The sequence below is a fragment of the Asterias amurensis genome, chromosome 1, assembly GCF_032118995.1.
Source record: "Asterias amurensis chromosome 1, ASM3211899v1".
NCBI lineage: Eukaryota > Metazoa > Echinodermata > Asteroidea > Forcipulatida > Asteriidae > Asterias > Asterias amurensis.
In genome coordinates, this window is record NC_092648.1 from 14,584,250 (window position 1) to 14,603,265 (window position 19,016).

At 37.4% G+C, this 19,016-nt stretch overlaps 1 protein-coding gene across 1 annotated transcript in view; it reads right to left on the bottom strand.

Moving 5' to 3' along the window:
• The window catches only part of LOC139946776 (uncharacterized), a 66,590-nt gene that overhangs the window by 36,462 nt on the left and 11,112 nt on the right, over positions 1–19,016 (bottom strand). Inside the window, exon 2 of the mRNA XM_071944472.1 lies at positions 17,838–17,891. Within this exon, the coding sequence (XP_071800573.1) occupies positions 17,838–17,891 (54 nt within the window). The remainder of the gene's footprint in view (positions 1–17,837; positions 17,892–19,016) is intronic.

A 19,016-nucleotide genomic window follows, 5' to 3' on the forward strand; every position in this document is an offset into this window, starting at 1 on the left:
TCAATATAAATTGACCAATGCATTAATTGAGCCCCATCTGACATGATGAACATGTAGGGCAAGTGCCTGCCAAGCAATGGGCCACAATGGATGAATATGCTTGGCTCCCGACCCCTACAATGTCCGTTGAGGCAGTGCTCCTGCCGTCCACAACACACAAGACAACTATCCTAAAGGCGGCAGCTTTTTTTTCATCTTGAAATGGGATTTGCCATTTTGCATTATGCAATTTGCATTAAGGGGCAGGCAGAGCTTAATGGATTGCTCTATTGTATAATGAGAAGTTCAAAGGCTTGATCCACGGATACTTGAAATAATATGCATTAAATTTATCTCAAAGACAAAAAGTACCAGCATTTGATGAGTGTGTGGCGCCTGTAGTAAGAACAAATGGACAGTCTGAATTGGAAACTTTATCTAAATAACACTTGACAACTCATCACTGGCATGACTCCTGAACTATATGTTTATTGTACATATTACTTCATTCCCTACAGTGAGGGCCGCTGTCAGCACATGTGTCAGCACATTTTATCATTTCCATTGTCTTAAAGCTATTGGACCCTTTCGGTACAGAAAAAAAAGAAAAAGTTCACAGATTTACAAATAATTTACAGGGTGTACAGAAGGCAATGGTGAAAGACTTCTCTTGAAATATTATTCCATGAAATGCTTTACTTTTTGAGAAAACATCAAAACAATATAAATTCTCGTTAGTGAGAATTACGGATTTATTATAAACACCATGTCATGACAAGGCGAAACGTGCGGAAACAAGGGTGGGTTTTCCTGTTATTTTCTCCCGACTCCGATGACCGACTGAGCCTAAATTTCCACAGGTTTGTTATTATATATAGAAGTTGTGGTACACGAAGTGTGGGCCTTGGACAATACTGTTTACCGAAAGGGTCCAATGGCTTTAAACCAATCATCAGACACTGGTCAGCTCATGTGGCATGATATCCTAAGCTGGACTATCCCACACATTCTAAAGGGGTTTTCAATCAACTGGGGACAGTTGTTTGGTTAGGAGGGGCAAGACAAAACTCTGCAAAACTCACCCTCCTAACCTATGGGAAAAGTTTTGACAATGTACCGCGCGCTGCTACCAAGATATTTACCAGCAGTTATAGCGAACTTGCTGTCACCCTTCACATTGCAGCTCAATCATTTGTTGTTGTTTTTTTGTGGGGGAATGAATTGTACATGTACGCACATCTTTCATCACATCTGTAGATAACTAAAGAAAACATACCTTAAAACAAGGTCTGAAATTCTGCACATGTACGATTTTGAAAATGTCAATTACTGTTTACCACACGTACATGAACATGTATTGTAAAAACTACCCCTGTACATCACTACTCATGATGTACAGATCTTAAGTGCCCACACATGATGTATGCACACTGTAAGACACTTGGCCATGAACCCCTGCTGCTAAATACATGTACATGTACCATATGCAGCTAATGAAAATTTCATCATTGCTCCACAAAATTTGTTTAAAAAAATACCTACTTTGCATGGTACATCTGTTTATAAAATTGTTCATCAGAATAGCTGATTTTAACAACAGCTGTGGAGTTTCCAGTTTTGATCGTCAAATGTAACAATAACAAGAACATGCCCGAAAACCCAGTTTTTGTCATGACATTGTTTACATTTGTGCAAACCGAGCGTATTATTCCAACAATTTGTCCGAATGTGAACTGGTGCGAAATACGTAATTCACAATCACAGAGAACTGTATGATACTTCACTGCCTGAGTCATCTACCAGTGGTTGTATTTATTTCTCACTTGTCCTAGTACGTATAGTTATTATTAGCCCGAAATCTGGTTCAAGGTTAGTTGAGCATCCCCGTTGCGGCTGATGCACAGTACTGGGTTATGAACTCCGTTTTATATCCAAAACAATGTTGACTGATGAAGAGGCTGTGATGTATTGTTGTTAAAGGCAATACCATGTGTTGTGCACGGAGAGAAAGAGAGAGAGAGAGGGTTTGTGAGTTTCGTGTGCATTGGCGATGCTCAACTGAGCAGCGTCTTTGTACAGTACGACACTTTGATAGTGAAACTATCACTATCCAAACGACATGATATTTCTTTTTTTAAATTGACGGAAGTGAAGGCATTATTCAGTCATATGGTAAACTGATTTGGGATTTCTATTTCATGTGTGAGAGAGAGATACAGACTCGCAATGTCAACATGCACCCAACTGTCTTCTCACTGTGTGTCATTTTGGTTGTTAAATTGCATGTAAAGGTATCTTGCCGCACCATATTGACTCAAACGCTCAATTCAAAGTAACACATGGGGAAAATCTGACTCCCAAAAGGGCGTACTGGAATTGGATCAATAGGCAGAGCTGTGAAATTTAATTGCCTTCTCTCATATAAAATCATGTCATGTAGTACGTGTATTAAATATAAGTCATTGCTTCTTCAAATACATGTTTATATGACACACTTTGTATTTCCAGGAAATTTGTGGATGCCTTTCCTTTCCTTTTCCCCGAATGGATACAAATAAACTCAAGTAAAAATGGTAAGATGACGGAACAAATCCAGAGAGTGCAAGCTCAGGCTATGTCAATAAAAAAAGGAAAAAATGTAGACTTTCGCAACAGGACTTTAAACAGGCGGACAGTGCCTACATTAAGGCAGGGCCTAAGCATTTAAGCCATGGTTAAAAAAAAAAAAGGACCCTCGTTTCAAACCTCCAAAAACAGCCATGTCATAGTCTTGACCATTTATAATTTATGTCCAAAAAAGTGCATTACATATTATGAGAGATTATTCCATGATTGATCGTACCAAAACTTCTAAGAATTCTGAAAATAAAAAAACCGGTGAACCACAATGTATCTTTTCACAAATAATTAGCAAACACAAAAAAATTACTCCTGGAGACATATATTTGCACCCTGTGTAATTGAACATATCACAGGAGGCATGTGATAGAAAATAATTTTGAAAACAATGTGTCACCAAGACTTACAAATGTACAAAGCGTAAAGCACTGCAAACTGTCACTATAACTCAACAATTTTGCTCCATGTAGATGGGTAAAATTAAACACTTTTACATTCGGATTCTCACCTGAAAAACAAATTCTTGATCCCCAAGCCTCATTTTGATTCAATGCAAAATTATGTATAAAAAAAAAACACACCTCAAAACAAGATGGCGATAGTCACTTAAGTGGTTCTATGACATGACAAATTTAACAAGTTATGTGCATAATACATGATCTTTATTAAGCTCATCATCGTTAAGAAGCTTGCGTCATCATACATTAGCAATGTACGTCATTAGGCAAGGTTAATTTTGTCACTAAAGGGTACCTTTATAAGGGAAGTTTTAATTTCTACTGAAGCATTTCAAAGGGCATCAAGGCGATGACCATGGGCATGAAGGCAATTGAAGTATATAGCCCTGCATTATACATGTTGTATGTATGATTAAAAAAAAGATCCTCAATTTATTTTAGGTGTACTTCACTAAAAAAAGACACGCGTGACGACAAAAAAATCACAATCGTTAATTGTCCAATGTGGCAGACGTATCTCAATAGCAAAGTATATATTGTGTTTGTACCTTTGTTTTCAGAACCGCTTGACTGTTTAATCCTATGTAAAAGCAGCTGTAAAATCAAACTAACCTGTGAAATTTTAATTTCAAAAGGTGAACGTTGCTTTGAGATACCGGAGTGAATATTTTTGACGCCAGAAAAATAATTCCTACAATACACAATATTTAAGTTTGGGAGGGGAGGGTAAGAACTGATATCTTTTTAATAACTACATTACTTCGAAGTGAAATTGTTCTCAAAATCTGTGATGGTAAGTATGTCTTAGGGCTTCTTTCATGGAATACAAATTACCTAAGAACTGACAAACTTTTACTGGCTTATGTGTCCATGAAAAGAAACTTTTATTTTAAGCTATGGAAACCCCTGCAAAAATTTTTAATAATTTTGAAAAACATGGTATTTGTCCCTAATACTCTCCATTTCAAGTTTCAAAAAAAAGAAAGAAAAAACATTTCAAATGATAATAAAAAAATTACAAATAAATATTTACATTTAAATTAAAAAAAGATCTTTGATAATGATGATAGTTGTGTGAAACAATTCTGCAACTTTTAATCATTTGATTGGTTTACTATGATGACACATTATGTGAAATAATTCCATTTGTGTCATTCGTATATATGCAAACCGCCCTGCCATTGTTTGTTAGTTAAGATAATCTGTGAACTGGATACACGTAGTTTATAAAAGGAAGTACAGTAATTACCCAAATCTAGATAGCACATTGACCTGATTTTAAATTAGCGTCTGCAAGTATCTGTAGTTTTAGAAGGGCACAAATTTGGAGGGAAAACACACAAGACTGCAGCAGCTGATTTCACAAAACGCTAGGATTAATCCTAACTCGAGTTAGGACGAGTTACCCGTCCAAACTTAGGATGGGTTCAATGTGTCCTACGTATTTGGATACGGAACTGAATCTGTCCTAAGTACTAAGATTAATCCTAAGATTAGGAAGAGTTTTGTGAAATCGACGGCAGGGCTTGTAGATTGAAATGTTTACTTGACCAGAATTTTATTTTACAAGCCCAGAATCAAAATGAGTTGAACAAGCATTCAGAGAAGATCTATTTCATTTGTGTCAATGCGTTGCGTTAAAGTGTACTTTAATACTCTTGTAATAGAATTGAAAGATAATATTCACATTCAACAGTCAAAGTTTTTTCACAGAGTTATTACAAAATGAGGTTTTGTGTTTGTTTTGTTTTTAACAAATAAAAAACACAAGATCGCCGGGCTTGTCCTACACAGGCCTCGGGCCTGTGTTATTGACGAGCCCTGTATTATTGTACAAAAACAGTGTAGCACCGCTTGGTATTTGTGACAAATATGGATTTGGGTTTGAATAAAATGTTCAAACCAAATGTTTGCGGAAACATCAAGATCAGCTTGTGGGCAGAAGCACCACACTTTGAGTTATGATTGTAAATACTGCAGTAGGGTGTACAGAGTACATAAAGTGTTCAGACAAGGTCATAATGGTGGCTGTGGGCCCTTCCTACACAAACATAAAAAAAACCACAGTGAAAACCCAAACCAGAAATTTGGCATGTCATCAAGTCTAATTTCTAAATGAAGTGTCCTGTAAACTACATCCGAAGGAAGGAGGTTTAAAAAAAAAAATAAAAGATTGAAAAGAGGTGGTAATGTAACCACAACGGTGAATTTTTAATAATGTGCTGGTAGCAGTGTGTAATTGGATACATACGAGTACGGGCTGAACGGAGATAGTTGTGGCTCACTGGTCACGTGTTGCTCCTTCATCGTGGTGGAGATTCGCTTCAGCCGTCGTCGTTTACCACACACACACTCTACGAGGCATCTACACTGTCATTACATGTGTAGCCTACCGATGATACTGCCAGTCAGCCATTCAACTCAATTTACTGGACAAACACACAGGCTTCGAGGTTCTCTTCATCACAATATCAATTCCTTACGTTACTGCTAACTGATCCTCACAATACTATGATGCCCACACAGACCATGGAAGAAGAAAATTCCTCCATGCACACACAGACAGAGATGAGTTTGTGGTGTTTTTCTCTCCTATCCTGTTCTTCTTGTTTTTTTTCTTTTTTGGTAAGGCAGGATGTGATGACACAACTACTGTTGACCAGAAACACTGTTCATGCTAATTGCAACAGCCTTGGGACAATGATGTCATTGAAAAGAAACTCATATGATGCACAATGTACACACGATATGTACCAGTCCAGTCCCCTCAGTATGTGTACGCTCATCAACTTTTGAATTATTCAACAGTTACGGAACACAGGGTCAGAAGTTCAAGGGGTTTTATTTCTAATTCAGGAATTACTTCATTCACCCTCTCTATTATTATGAAGCCCACTTCTTTTTTTCAAAGAAAACAAAAGTCCCACAGCTGGGTTCTCCAAACTTTCCCTAAAACTTCTTTACATGGAAAGAACAGAAATTTGAACAAAAATCAACTTTTTTGGCAACAACAAGCAAGGGGGTCAATGAAGTCAAAATGGACACTGTAGCAGATTCAACTCATGAAGCTTCCTTCCTTTGCCGGCCCTTAAATTTTCCTTGTAACTTTCCCTAATCCTTCCCTTGTCTAATCTCCAAACACCAAAATCCAAACATTTAGGGTTACTTCACCCCCCCCCCCCCCAAACACAGAGGGTTCCACCTACACCTCTGGTCAGCACTGCAGCTACAACAGCCACAGTGCAGTGAACTATGGACAAACCATTAAACCTACGTGCAGTTATTGCACCATTGCACATGCTCACAGTCCACCAATCACTAGACAGAAGCTTGCTAAGCCAGCCAGGCTGTTACATAACAATGTCCTCATCAGGACGCTGAGAGTCTGGCTCCCTGTATGTGAACAGTCTGTATGTGTGAACGGTCTTTATGTGTTTTTATATGAATGCACAGAACTCATACACTGTTCTATCAGTGGGAACAGGAACAAGGCGTAGGGGTAGAAGAGCTTGCATGGGAACACATATAATGCCAACTACTGCAGGTCTTCATGTAGTCTTAGCATCTTAGACAGTGGGTTATTTTTGTCTCTTTTGGACCATGAAAATTTGCTGGAGTCCATACTCAATGCTGACTCTCTATTTATGTCTTCATTATTAAGGTCTTCATGAACCATCTTTTCAAAAACAACAACTCTTTTAATGCATAACACTCTTGTTTTGTTATTTTCTTTTTCTTTCAGAGTTGTATGGTTTTTAACTGGTAACAGCCAAATGCTGAGGATCTTGGCTGAGGGTGAATCGTTCTCCCCTCTTGTAATTTTATCAACGCTTACTAAATTCCTATATTTTATTGTTAGATAATGTATTGCTTGTCTGCTTAATGTAAGTTTTTTATGAGGTTTTCTATCTGCAATACTAGTTGCTGGTTTTTGTATTTTGTTACCTGCTTTGAGGCTTTGCATAAAAGGCGATATAGGCCTAAATACTACAAGTTTGTAGCATTATTAATTATTATGACTGGACACACTAATTTCCAATTTGGACACCCTTTTTTCAATACCCAATTACATGTCAAAGTATTGAAAGTGAATAACCTATTTTTACATACAGAAAACTAAGACATTGCCAACATCTTGGAATGTCCTTCCCCCAGGCATGATCAATATCTAATCCTTACTCGTGTATAGAGATTAGGATTAGCTGGAGCCAATACAGGATCTTATAGAAAAGCTTAGAACATGTTCATAATCCACTCCTCTTGCGCAAGAACTTCCAGTGCTCTTGAAGAAAATCTGGGAGAGCGATTGATTTATTGCAAAACTATCTAAAGCAAAAAGAATCCCTTCTTATTTGGAATCATGACAACGATCTGAGCATGTAGGTGTAGCTATAGCTGGATAGATGGGTAAAAAAGCATGACAAGAAGACCAGCTGTCGTTTTCACCAAACTCTTCCTACGTTAGGATTAACCCTGGGACTTAGAACGAGTTAAATTCCGTATCCGAAGACGTCAGGACGCATTGAACCCATCCTAAGTTAGGACGAGTTACTTGACCTAACTCAAGATAGAATTAATCCTAGCGTTTCGTGAAATTGGCTGCAGGGCCCTATTTCATAAAGCTTGTAAGCATAAAAACTTGCTAAGCACAGACAAATCTTGCTTAGCAGAAACTGGCTCCCAGCCAAAATTCCATAAGGTTTACATTGTTGCAACTGATGACCCACTCTTTTTTTAATTCTTAGCTGAAGCAGTATTAGTTGCTTAACAGCTTAATGAAATTTGGCCCGATCAGATGCAGAGATGTTTCTTGTTCAGATACTCAGATACTACCTTGCATTTAGTTTGTCTAGGTTCGAACCCGTATACTGCTGCCACGACATCAAGTCAATTAAAAACACACAAACAATTGTAAATTTTCACATGACAACCCAAAAAAAGCACGGTGTGCTGGTGTGATTGTCCAGTTGAATACAATACATTTTCAGTCTCATTTACTAAAAAGTGTAAGTGAATCTCAAGAAAGTTAGGTAGACTGTGAAATCCGTACAATACCTTTTTTTCTAGTGCCCCATCACTTCCGTTTGATCTAAACTATGGAGGTTGAATACTGTAAAAACTATATAAATAAATCCCTTATTTTAAAATGCATGGAATTTGAGTGTTCTGTTTATTTTGTTCTGACACCAATTGGACTCAAGAGCTCTACAACACAAGCTTACTAGATAAATTACACGAGTGTGAACGTGTTGAAGTTTACTGTTTTGATTTCAGTTACTTAATACCACACTCTGTTGTCCTTTCTGTATAAAATGACACATCAATTTTATCAGATTTGCATGTCAAGTTAATACAGAACTAACTGAGTCTGATCAAATCTGGAAGGCCGAATGTTTATAAAGAAGTCCAAGATTTTTACAAAAAATAACATTCAGCACTTGCAAAGACCAGATCAATTTTCCATGCTGCATATTTTCCGAGAATGCAGAGCTTGAACATTTTCCTCTTAATATGTTGATCCAGAACTGAATGGATACAAATTATATCCGAGTCTCATTCTTCCGCCTTCTCAACGCCATCCCCGTTCACTCGTAGTGACTGGCATCAGAGGCATGTTTACAGCTTTACCAGCAGACACGGGGTTAATGTCTCAACAGGGAGTTTGATCTGTCTGACTTCGTGACTACCGTATCTCACTGATTTAATATTTTGAACTCGGGCAGAGACCTTTTGATGTTTTCTGTTATGCCTCGATCTGAAAGTCTAGGGATCCAGGGCCCAATTTCATAACATATAAAAGCAAACAATAGTGCTAAGCGGAACCAAGCTGAGAGTAGGTTGCAATTGATGTCTATGAAACTAAACTTTACCTGAACTGCTACTATGCTTTTGTTTAGCATGATTTTTCCTTGCCTGGAAACTGTCTGTGCGTAAAAACATTTATGAAATGGAGCACAAAAGTGTTACAGGGGTCAGTGCAGCGAGGACCTGGGCCAATAAAGTGTAATAGTACTCTGGGTTTTAGAAAATATTGCTTTGCAAACGTATCCGCTCAGTTAAAGACACTGGACACCTTTGGTAACTGTCAAAGACCAGTCTCGTCACTTGGTGTATCTCAACAAATGCACAAAATGGGGTTTGGGGGTCTATAATGTTCAGCCAAACTGTGCATATAAAATTTGATAAAAATTGCATCCATTTCAAAATTACCCTAACTTTTTTTCTTCAAATTATGTACAAGCATTCACTATAAAAAAAAATATTTTTGTTGTGGACAAATTATACACGTACTTGCCTGTACCGTGGCTGCACAATAAAATAAGCCCAGCTGAATTCCCCCCTCCCTTTTGTCAACCATTCAATACATTTTACGGGATTGTGAAATGGCTGAAAACACTGTAAAAGGCTTGGCAAGAAGAAAAACCATTATCTGGTCTTTGCAATGATTTTGAGTGGTGAATACTGTGTGCATTTTGAACAATTTTGACCGTCTCTCCTGTTTTGTGTACAGAGCCTAAACCTTCAAAACTAAAAGTCAAACAGGTCCTTCACATCTGACAAGATATGAGAAGCACACTGATTTATACTACACTGTCATAAATAAATCCAGATATTTACTCATATTACTCTCATTATTAAAAGGAACAAGTACCATGGATACACCGAGATAGATTCGTGTTACATTTATACCTGACAGGTTTAATCCAACAGCAGTTGTTTTATGCTTGGCAGGCATACACATTGCAGAACGAATACAAGATTACTCCATCTTAACTTACAGTGCAAGATTGTACTTTTTTTTTTTTTAAAGTAATAACCGAAGCAGGTTTGTATTTAATTTCCAGGGAAAATACACATGTGGGTTCATGTGCGGTTACAACTAATGAAAAGACAAGAAAATGAACTGAAGAAGGGAGACTTAATGAGAAAACTAAAGCTGTCTCACAAAGACCTGAAAAGGAAAGGGCAATGTAGTTTCTCCCTGGTTAAGGGCATTTCATTGAGAAAAATAAAAGACTGTTCAAGAACTTTGAAGGCAATGACCAGGAGCATGGAGGGAATGCCTCAATGAAACTAAATATTTCAATGCTTTTTGTTGCCAGATACAGTGTTCATTTGCCTTTCACACCAAAAACAAAAGTGAGGCCGACTATTCTAAGCAAAGACACCAGCAAAAATAGATCTTAGTTTCTTGTACTTTCGATTGCAATCATAAATCAACAACAACATTCAGAATCAAAACCTAACTTACACATGATAAAACATGTAATTACAACATTTTTCATAATCTTTTTCTGCTGTCTATAGTATCATTTAAAGGCAAAATAAGCCTTTGTAAGATATCGGCAAAAATCCGGATCAAATATTTTCACAAAGGAAAAATCATCCCTATCAGGACTACACAATCTTTAGTGAATGATTCTCAGATTCAAATTTTGGGCAATAAAAAAAATAATCTTTTTGCATAACCACATTACTCCAAATAAAATGTTGCTCAAACTGCTTTATACTATCGAAAGCTGATGTAGGCTTCTAACCAAAGATTTTAAACGCATTAATTTTAAGAGTGATTACCGAACATATAATCTCCCTTTAAAGGCAGTGGACACTATTGGTAATTACTCAAAATAATTATTAGCATAAAACCTTACTTGGTGGCGAGTAATGGGGAGAGGTTGATAGTAAAAAACATTGTGAGAAACGGCTCCCTCTAAAGTAACGTAGTTTTCGAGAAAGAAGTAATTTTTCACGAATTTGCTTTTGAGACCTCAGAATTAGATTTTGAGGTCTTCGATCAAACTCAACCATCTAAATGCACACAACTTCGTGTGACAAGGGTGTTTTTTCTTTAATTATTATCTCGCAACTTCAACGACCAATTGAGCTCAAATTTCACATGTTTTGTTATTTTATGCTTATGTTGAGATACACCAAGTGAGAAGACTGGTCTTTGACAATTAGCAATAATGTCCAGTGTCTATAAGGGCATCTATCACTACAGGTGATTTGGTATGCAGTTGCTCTCTGCAGTTTGCCCAGGAGAGGCAATTTCCACAGTGTATCATGGGAAAAGGAGTTGAAAAGTATTGAGCCGTCTCGTTGTGCCTGCCGCACGAACACAATTGTTCAAGCTTATTTTTAGTCTGCTAAGCGGCAAGGTGTTTTTACTGTGTTTTATGGCATAAGATGGTTTTTTTGTCACAATGTTAAATTCTTTTCAAATTTAGTCATTTCAGTCATTTCTAATGTCAGTCATTTAAAGGCCACAACTGCTTAAATGCACCCGAGCTGTAGGTGTGATTTTTGTCACCTATATGCCAACAGGGTTTTTTGGGGGGTGGGGGTGGCCCCTCCAAAGTAAAAAAGAGATCGCCCATATTTTATCAAGTTTAGTTTTGTAAAAAAGAAAATTTACATACATAATGCATAAATGAACATTGTGCAGTATACACGTACACATAAAATCATGATTCAAACGCGTTGTGTGCATATTGTATGCCGCATACAATTAGTACACAATAGTCCACTCTACAAATGTACACGCATGTAAAACTCATGGAGAAAAAAAAAGAAAAAAAAGGTCTAACGAAAATTCTTTTACACACACATGTACCTGTGTGTATCACGCTAAATTTGGAAGATAAAAAGGGAAAAACATCCAGCGCTGACAATTGCTCGTGAATACAGTGAATTTGGAGGAGACAGTGTGTCTGTGTGTTTCCATGCTAATAGCATTATGGGGATTGACCTGCCTGCAAATGCTCTGCGTTCTTGCCACTTAACTTGCGCCTATCGACACAATCAATACAGTTTTATTGAACCAAACTCAAAGAATTGGAGCGGGCTTAAGCTGGAATTGCAGCTGTAACATAATGCAAACGGAAAATGGCCAAAAAAAGAGAGGTCACAAAGACAGGACGGACAAGCAAAAAATCTTTGACGAAATGTTGACTGCTAAATTGTAAGGTTTTCTTTTCAAGTTGTATGGTTGCTATAACACCAGAAGGCTGAACAATTCGCTACCTTTGATGGAATTCAAGTTCATGTTTATGTTCACGCGTTCATAAACTCGCTTTGCTGTTGTGGGGACCTACGTTCATAGTGGGTGATAAATGTTAAAGAAACACGTCGCCTTGGATCGGACGAGTTGGTCTATAAAAAGCGTCTGTAACCGTTTTTTATAAAATGCATGGTTGGAAAGATGTTTTAAAAGTAGAATACAATGATCCACACAAGTTTGCCTCGAAATTGCGTGGTTTTCCTTTTACTATGCGAACTAACACGGTCGGCCATAAATGGCTGACCGTGTTAGTCAACGAGGTAAAAGGAAAACCGTGCAATTTCGAGGCATGTTTGTGTGGATCATTGTATTCTACTTTTACAACAACTTTCTACCCACATGCATTTGATTACAAATGGTGACAAACGCTTTTTATAGACCAACTCGACCGATCCAAGGCAACGTGTTCCTTTAAGAGGGAACAGAAACTCTGTGGGGATCAAGATTATTACCCGGTAAACTTCCCTTGCTTCACAGTGCGAAAAACATCTAACAAGAAGCAGTTTGCGTTGTGTGATACCAAAAAAATGACGGTTTACTCTACAAATAAACACTAAATGCACCCAACAAAACTGCTCCTCAATATTTCAATAGCAGCGTTTCACTTTGTGACAGGTTTTCTATCGAAGTCATTTGGGAAATTACCTGCTAAGTTTTAAATAGAATTTGCAAATAACACAATTGTTCAACTCGGGTCTAACTGTTGTTTTGCAAAAGCCAGTTTCTTATTTGAAAAGCTTGCTGTCAATTGTAAGGCCTTAGGACACCTGTGGGGTTGCCCTGCTTGTAAGGGCAAGGATGTTTTGCCTTAGATAGGTAAAAAAAAAGTGTTTTTTTTATGAGGGAAAAACAGTTTGTACTGGAACATTTCAAAAGGGCACCAAGGCAATGACCAGCGGCATGAAGCTCAATCCCTTGCCCTTGATAGTAGCAGGCTAGGACTCAGTCAACAAAAGAATATAGAAATGAATTTTGTTGGTTGGAAAAGGTTAATTGCAACAGATTCGCCCGACAGAATACCGTTTCCCGTTCTAACAGGAATGGTGTCCCGGATTTCCCTAGAGTTCAAAAGGCTCACAAAGCAACAGGCCCTTCTTTTTGTAAACTATTATCCCCAAATGCAATTGTTGTCAAAACAAAGGTTTTAACGACTGTTTGCTTTAAGGAAGTTGTGCATGGCAGTTTGCAACATATTGCCCACACTTATGTATGAAACTAACAAAATTGGTACTTGACAACCGTCATGCCTTTGTCATGAAGGTTAAACTTTCAACAAGTTGCTGGTGGTAACAAACAACCACCAACTGCATTGCAAATGTTTTCCGCTAATAGTCCAGCCATTAGCGTACATTATCTTGGTATCGCAAGAGACAAAAAGTGTATTAATCTTTGCTTGCACCCTCTCCCTTTTCAAATTTAAGCACATTGCACATGTAGTGAATACATGAATCCAATGATCAAAAGTGGTTTCAAATACCATGTGCCAAAGTTGAGTAGGTTTTTCTTTTTTAAAATAAGTGTTAATGTAAAAAAAAAAAAAAAAAAAAATGCGGTCCCAACAATTTGTGCAAAAGTAATCTATGAATTTCTTATAGGTTTGAACAAAATATGAAATACAACTTCCAAACTTCCAACAATCATTTGAAGCCTTCAATGAAGATTTCCTATACTTTGATGGTTTTATTGAAAAGGTAATGCAATTATGTAAAGGCCCATCAGAACATGTGACTGTTGACTGGGAAAGTCCAGAAAAGGGGCCCCCATACAGTTCGCACAATTTCTGTAAAAATACCCCAACCAGGAAACACTTATTTCTTAGTGGCTTTCTTTGACCTTTGACATCCTGGTGGGACGTCAGGCATCCAGGCCTAAGAGATTGTAGATCTTCCATGAAAAGTAGAGCAATGTACTCTGGGAGTAATTTTTACTTATAGAGAAGCCAGAGTTCAGATGGTCCATTGCGTGAGGTAAATTTACAGGATTAAAACTTTAAAAAGGAGACTGCTTTTTGTTTTGTTTTGATACTCACCCGCCCGGAGACAAACAGAATCTTAAGAGAACGGTACATGAAAACAGATCTTTGACATTGTTCCCGCCATATATACTTAATGTGGTTACAATCTATCCATTTTAAATCCGGCAAGATCTGGTCCAATTTGGTTACCTCTGCTAACCACTGGATTCTGCCCTTGCAGCGCCCTGTAAAACATGTAGTGCAGAACTCTGCGGTAAGCAGAGCCATGAAATTGGGACCTGGGGTAGAGTTTAGAGAAGTTGGCATAACATTTCACAAAGTTCTTTTGTCAAGATTGTTTGGTATTTTACCAAAATTCTTTTCACATATTCCATAACAAAACATTACTTCCAAGAATGTTTTGAGGGAACAATAGTTACTGAAATAGTGGGAATTGTAGTTTGTTCCGGCCTCTTCTAGAAGAGCCATCAATGTACAAACTGGAATAATGACAGATGTGTAGTACAATCAAGACTGAAGCCCACACTCTGACAAATCTGTACTTCCAACAAAGTGGGTGATTTCTACGACCGTATACTTGTAGATGGGGACGAAGACTCACTCTCATTCTCATCAACGGACTTAAACAAGGTTTTTGCATCTAACAGGCATGTTTTGTTTGGGCAAACTGGGCAAGGCAGTTATTTCTTAAACCAAAAAGGGCACCTCTATGGGGAAATTTCAACCGGAACATTTCAAAAGGTATCAAGGCGTAGACCAAAGGCAATAAGGCAATTTCATCTAAAGACCATAGCTTCTGTAAAGGTACATGTGTACCTGGACTGATCTTACTTCAGACAGAATATTTTCAAATCAAAACATTTTATTCTTCTTTTCAACAAAACAAACAAAATTTTACAAAGCAAAATTATATTCACGCTGGCCTTTTCAGGAACAAATGCTAATTTCTGCCTGCAAGAAATTTGAGAAAATATGGCCTTTGTGTGGGAAAATGACCTATTTTCAAGGATCGCTTATAATTTTGGAATTATAGGCCTACTCTAAGGGGCAGATATTAAGAGAGAAAAAAATTCCATGCAGAGTTTTTGTAAATATTCCAAGGAGTCCTGGGGAGTTCTAGCAAAGTGGCGTGGCCAATTTGGAGATGACTTTGGCACAGCACCAAAAAACTTTACAAAACATGGCCAACCTTATTTTTTTAGGAGGTGCCTTTACAAGTTGGAAAATGGAAAAATCCAGTTTACCAACAAAGAGAGGATTACCATAATTCTATTGTAAACATCAAACTGAAAAGAATTTTGCAAGTCACAAACCAAAAGCTCAGGTAATAATGGTAAGCAACTAATTTTTTTTTAAAGCAGCGCTGCAGCGCAACTGTGTGAAAAATAGACTTGTCATGCAAAATTTGTTATGTTAACCTATATTGGTGTTATTGTTATTGAAAGAAATTGTGAGGGTTGATTTTTACATCAGTAATTTATTCATTTGTAATATTTGACACTGACCCAAATTATCCATTACTTAATGATGATAGTAGTTTTTCTTCGGCCGTTGCGGGAATGTCAACTATTAGGTTATTAAAAAAAAGTATTCTTTGAAAATTAGCATTTTTATCAAGTAGGCCATCTGCATCAATTTATGTATACTATGCTGAAGTTGTGTATTAAAACCATTAACCTTCATTTTTGTTTCATTTAATTGGTGATGAAAATACTCTATATTTGTTAATCGGGGCACACAGTTTGCAACTAATCAATGTAAATACAATGTACATGATGTACATAAATGTACTTGGTATATGTCTCGAGGTACATGTTTTATGTAAAGCATAAAGGTTCTTATATATTTCATATAATGTAAAGACCTTGATAATTGTGCAGCCATTTTTGTTTTTCTGCCATTTCGAGGCCTGTAAGTCATACCACTACGTTCCTTCGGTAAAATATGACTATGGCACTTGGCAACAAATTCTTGCCAAAACTGCCATTATTACATGACTTGGTGAGTAATAAGTCTTTTTAAAATAACAAACAAATCTACTAAATGATATACAGTATGGTTAACAGGACGTGAAATCCAATAGCCCGATTGACAGAGTCAAATTCCTAGTGCGGATGGTCTAACCACATTACACACCATTTCCTTCCCTAGAACTAACACACCAAGTCTGAGTCCTATAAAAAAGTGCATTACATTGGAATACAAAGTATAGACATGGACTCCGGTAAACCCCGACCCAGATCCCACAAGTATACCTCCCTGTAGAGAATTCTGTATATAATTGTGGAGGCACCTGCTTAGGAGGTAATTGGGCAGGCATGCGTAACTGATATCATACCATTTTTACAATAATAGCACCAGCCCGGCTACATGTTCAGTGCTGGGTCATGCAGTGTGGTCTGGTGGCAAAGGGGGGAACTACTGCCTGATCATGACGTCCCAGAAAGGGTTACTACCAAGGGGGTCATTTCATTGCTGGTGCCGCCCAATGAAAAATAAAAATGAGCCACTTTAGCCACAAAAGTACATGTAGGGGCCCACTGACATAAACAATGCCATGTGGAATTACAATTCCAAGTGAGATTACAATTCCAGTGAATTTTTGTATGATAAAAAGATCTGGGCCCAATTTCATAGCGCTGCTTAACGGTAAGCAAATTTGCGTGCTTACTGTAGCAAAAAAAATTTGCTTAAGCCATAGCGTATTTCACAGGTGACCAGAAAAATTGGGCTTTTCTGCGTGTTTACCGTGGATTTGCATTGTGACGTCATTTATTTTCGTGCCGTAAGCACCGGAAGCTTAGCATGCCTTTTCGTGTGCAGACAAAAGTGCCCTGTGTGGGTTGGCAGACAGCAATTTCTATCACAAGCGTCAATGATAAAATGTCATTTCATAGACCATTTACAGGTAATAGGCCAAAGTCACAAAGCTCTAAATTCAAATGGCTATCAATGTCTACACCAAAACTTACAATCAATGTTCACACATTTGAAGTCAATGACCGGACGAAACTGTGCAATTATATCATTTAAAAGAAAAGGAAGTGCTTTCAAAAATGGTTCTCCCAAGGACTTTCCAAACATGTGGGCATTCTGCTGATATTGGAAGTTTGAAATTGAACAAGGTCCTCGGGACAATTTTTTACTTGGTGTTTATCTCAGTTTTAAAAGCCCTACTCAGCAATATGCAGCACTTAATATGTTTTTTCTTCTACTTTATGATGGTTGGAGATTTGATCTGAACATTGTCCATCCCACCATCAAGTATAGGCTAAATTTGCATTCGCTAGCTTGAACTTGAACTTTAAATTTCACAGATTCTTTGTCGCAGAGATGTGATGTGAACTTAATTCATAACTGAAGTTGCTCAATACAGGTTAAAATTCAGTCAAACTCCAATCATTTTTTTTTAGACAGATAAAGATTGGATTGTCACTTTTTTTGCCATTGAGTAAGTGCTTTTGATCATTATGTAAATTAGACCTCCGATGATTACCGAGTAGTGTGTGTCATTGTCTAAAGTCATATACGCCTCTCTTAATATTTATGCAAGGGTACGTCACAATTCTAACCCAAAACGAGGCCATAGGCGCAGCCACTGCACGTGGTGGCGGACGTGAGCCTATAGCCTCATTTTGGGTGAGAATTATGACGTCATGCATGAATATTAAGAGAGGGGTATTATGGTCACGTGGGTTTTTTGAGACTATGATGATAACTAAATGAAATATTACATGAACTTTACCTGGAATTGAGAGAGCCAGGCCATGACTCACTACTGGAAGAACTTGACCTAGGCCTGTGGAAAATAAGTACAAAAAATAAAACATTTATTAGTATATAATATAATGATCAAATTAATACCTATTAATCACAGTTAAAACAAAACATAAAATTCCCCCAATGAAAGTATATTATGATCAAGGGTTTCCGATACTAGTTTATGGTTGGTTGAAGAGAGTTAAGAAATCTTGGACCACAGGACCAATTGTATTTGATTTACCAGTGTGTCCAAGGTCCAAGAAAGATTTTAAAAATATAACGGACTGGATAATGCAACCAGTTTTTAACAAGTGAAAATCCTTCCTTTACATTTCATACCAATCACTATGTCTTACAAAAATATATGTTACATTGCTATGTAATGTACAATTGATGTATCTAAGACGAAAAAACAACTTAAATGAATAACAATTGAATTTCAGCTCAATGCACAATTAACCTCCATTACAGGGTTAATAATTTGTTTCAAATGAATACTCTTAAAAGTAAAATGAAACAACCCTCCCAACAAATCAATGTTACATACATGTACATGCACATAAACAACCCTTCATGTATTTATTATTTGATCAAAACAACATTTAGAGGTAGGGTCAATGTATTGGCTTTTGTCAAGGAATGCTGATTTATGGGCCAAATTGCCAATAAAGATAGGCCTTTCAGCCACTTATGAAAGATTCAGCTGACTACAATGTCTGCTTCTTGAGAAACCTACAAGAAACTGTCACAGTATTTTCATCACAGACGCGACAGACTCTTGTTTGGAGTCGAGTTTTGGAGACTCAATTTGTTTGACATACATTTAATTCTAATCAACGGGGACATTTCAGACGAAATAACTTCACAGGACGCTAACCACCACCATCTTTATAACAAGTTTAAGAAAGAAATTACAACAACCAAAAGGTGGGGTCATTACACACCAAAGTATGACCCTCTCTTTCCACTGTTCCATTCATTGACCACAAAGAAAAGTTATTAGCTAAAACTCCAGGAATATTTTGAATCGGGTACACATCGGTGTTAAGGCCCGGTCACAGAGGCCCCGATAACCGGAACAATAAAAATGCACGCCCTCAATTGGTTGAATGAGCGTGGGTGTATTCTGCGTGGAGCGTTTCAACCAATCGAGGGCGTGCAT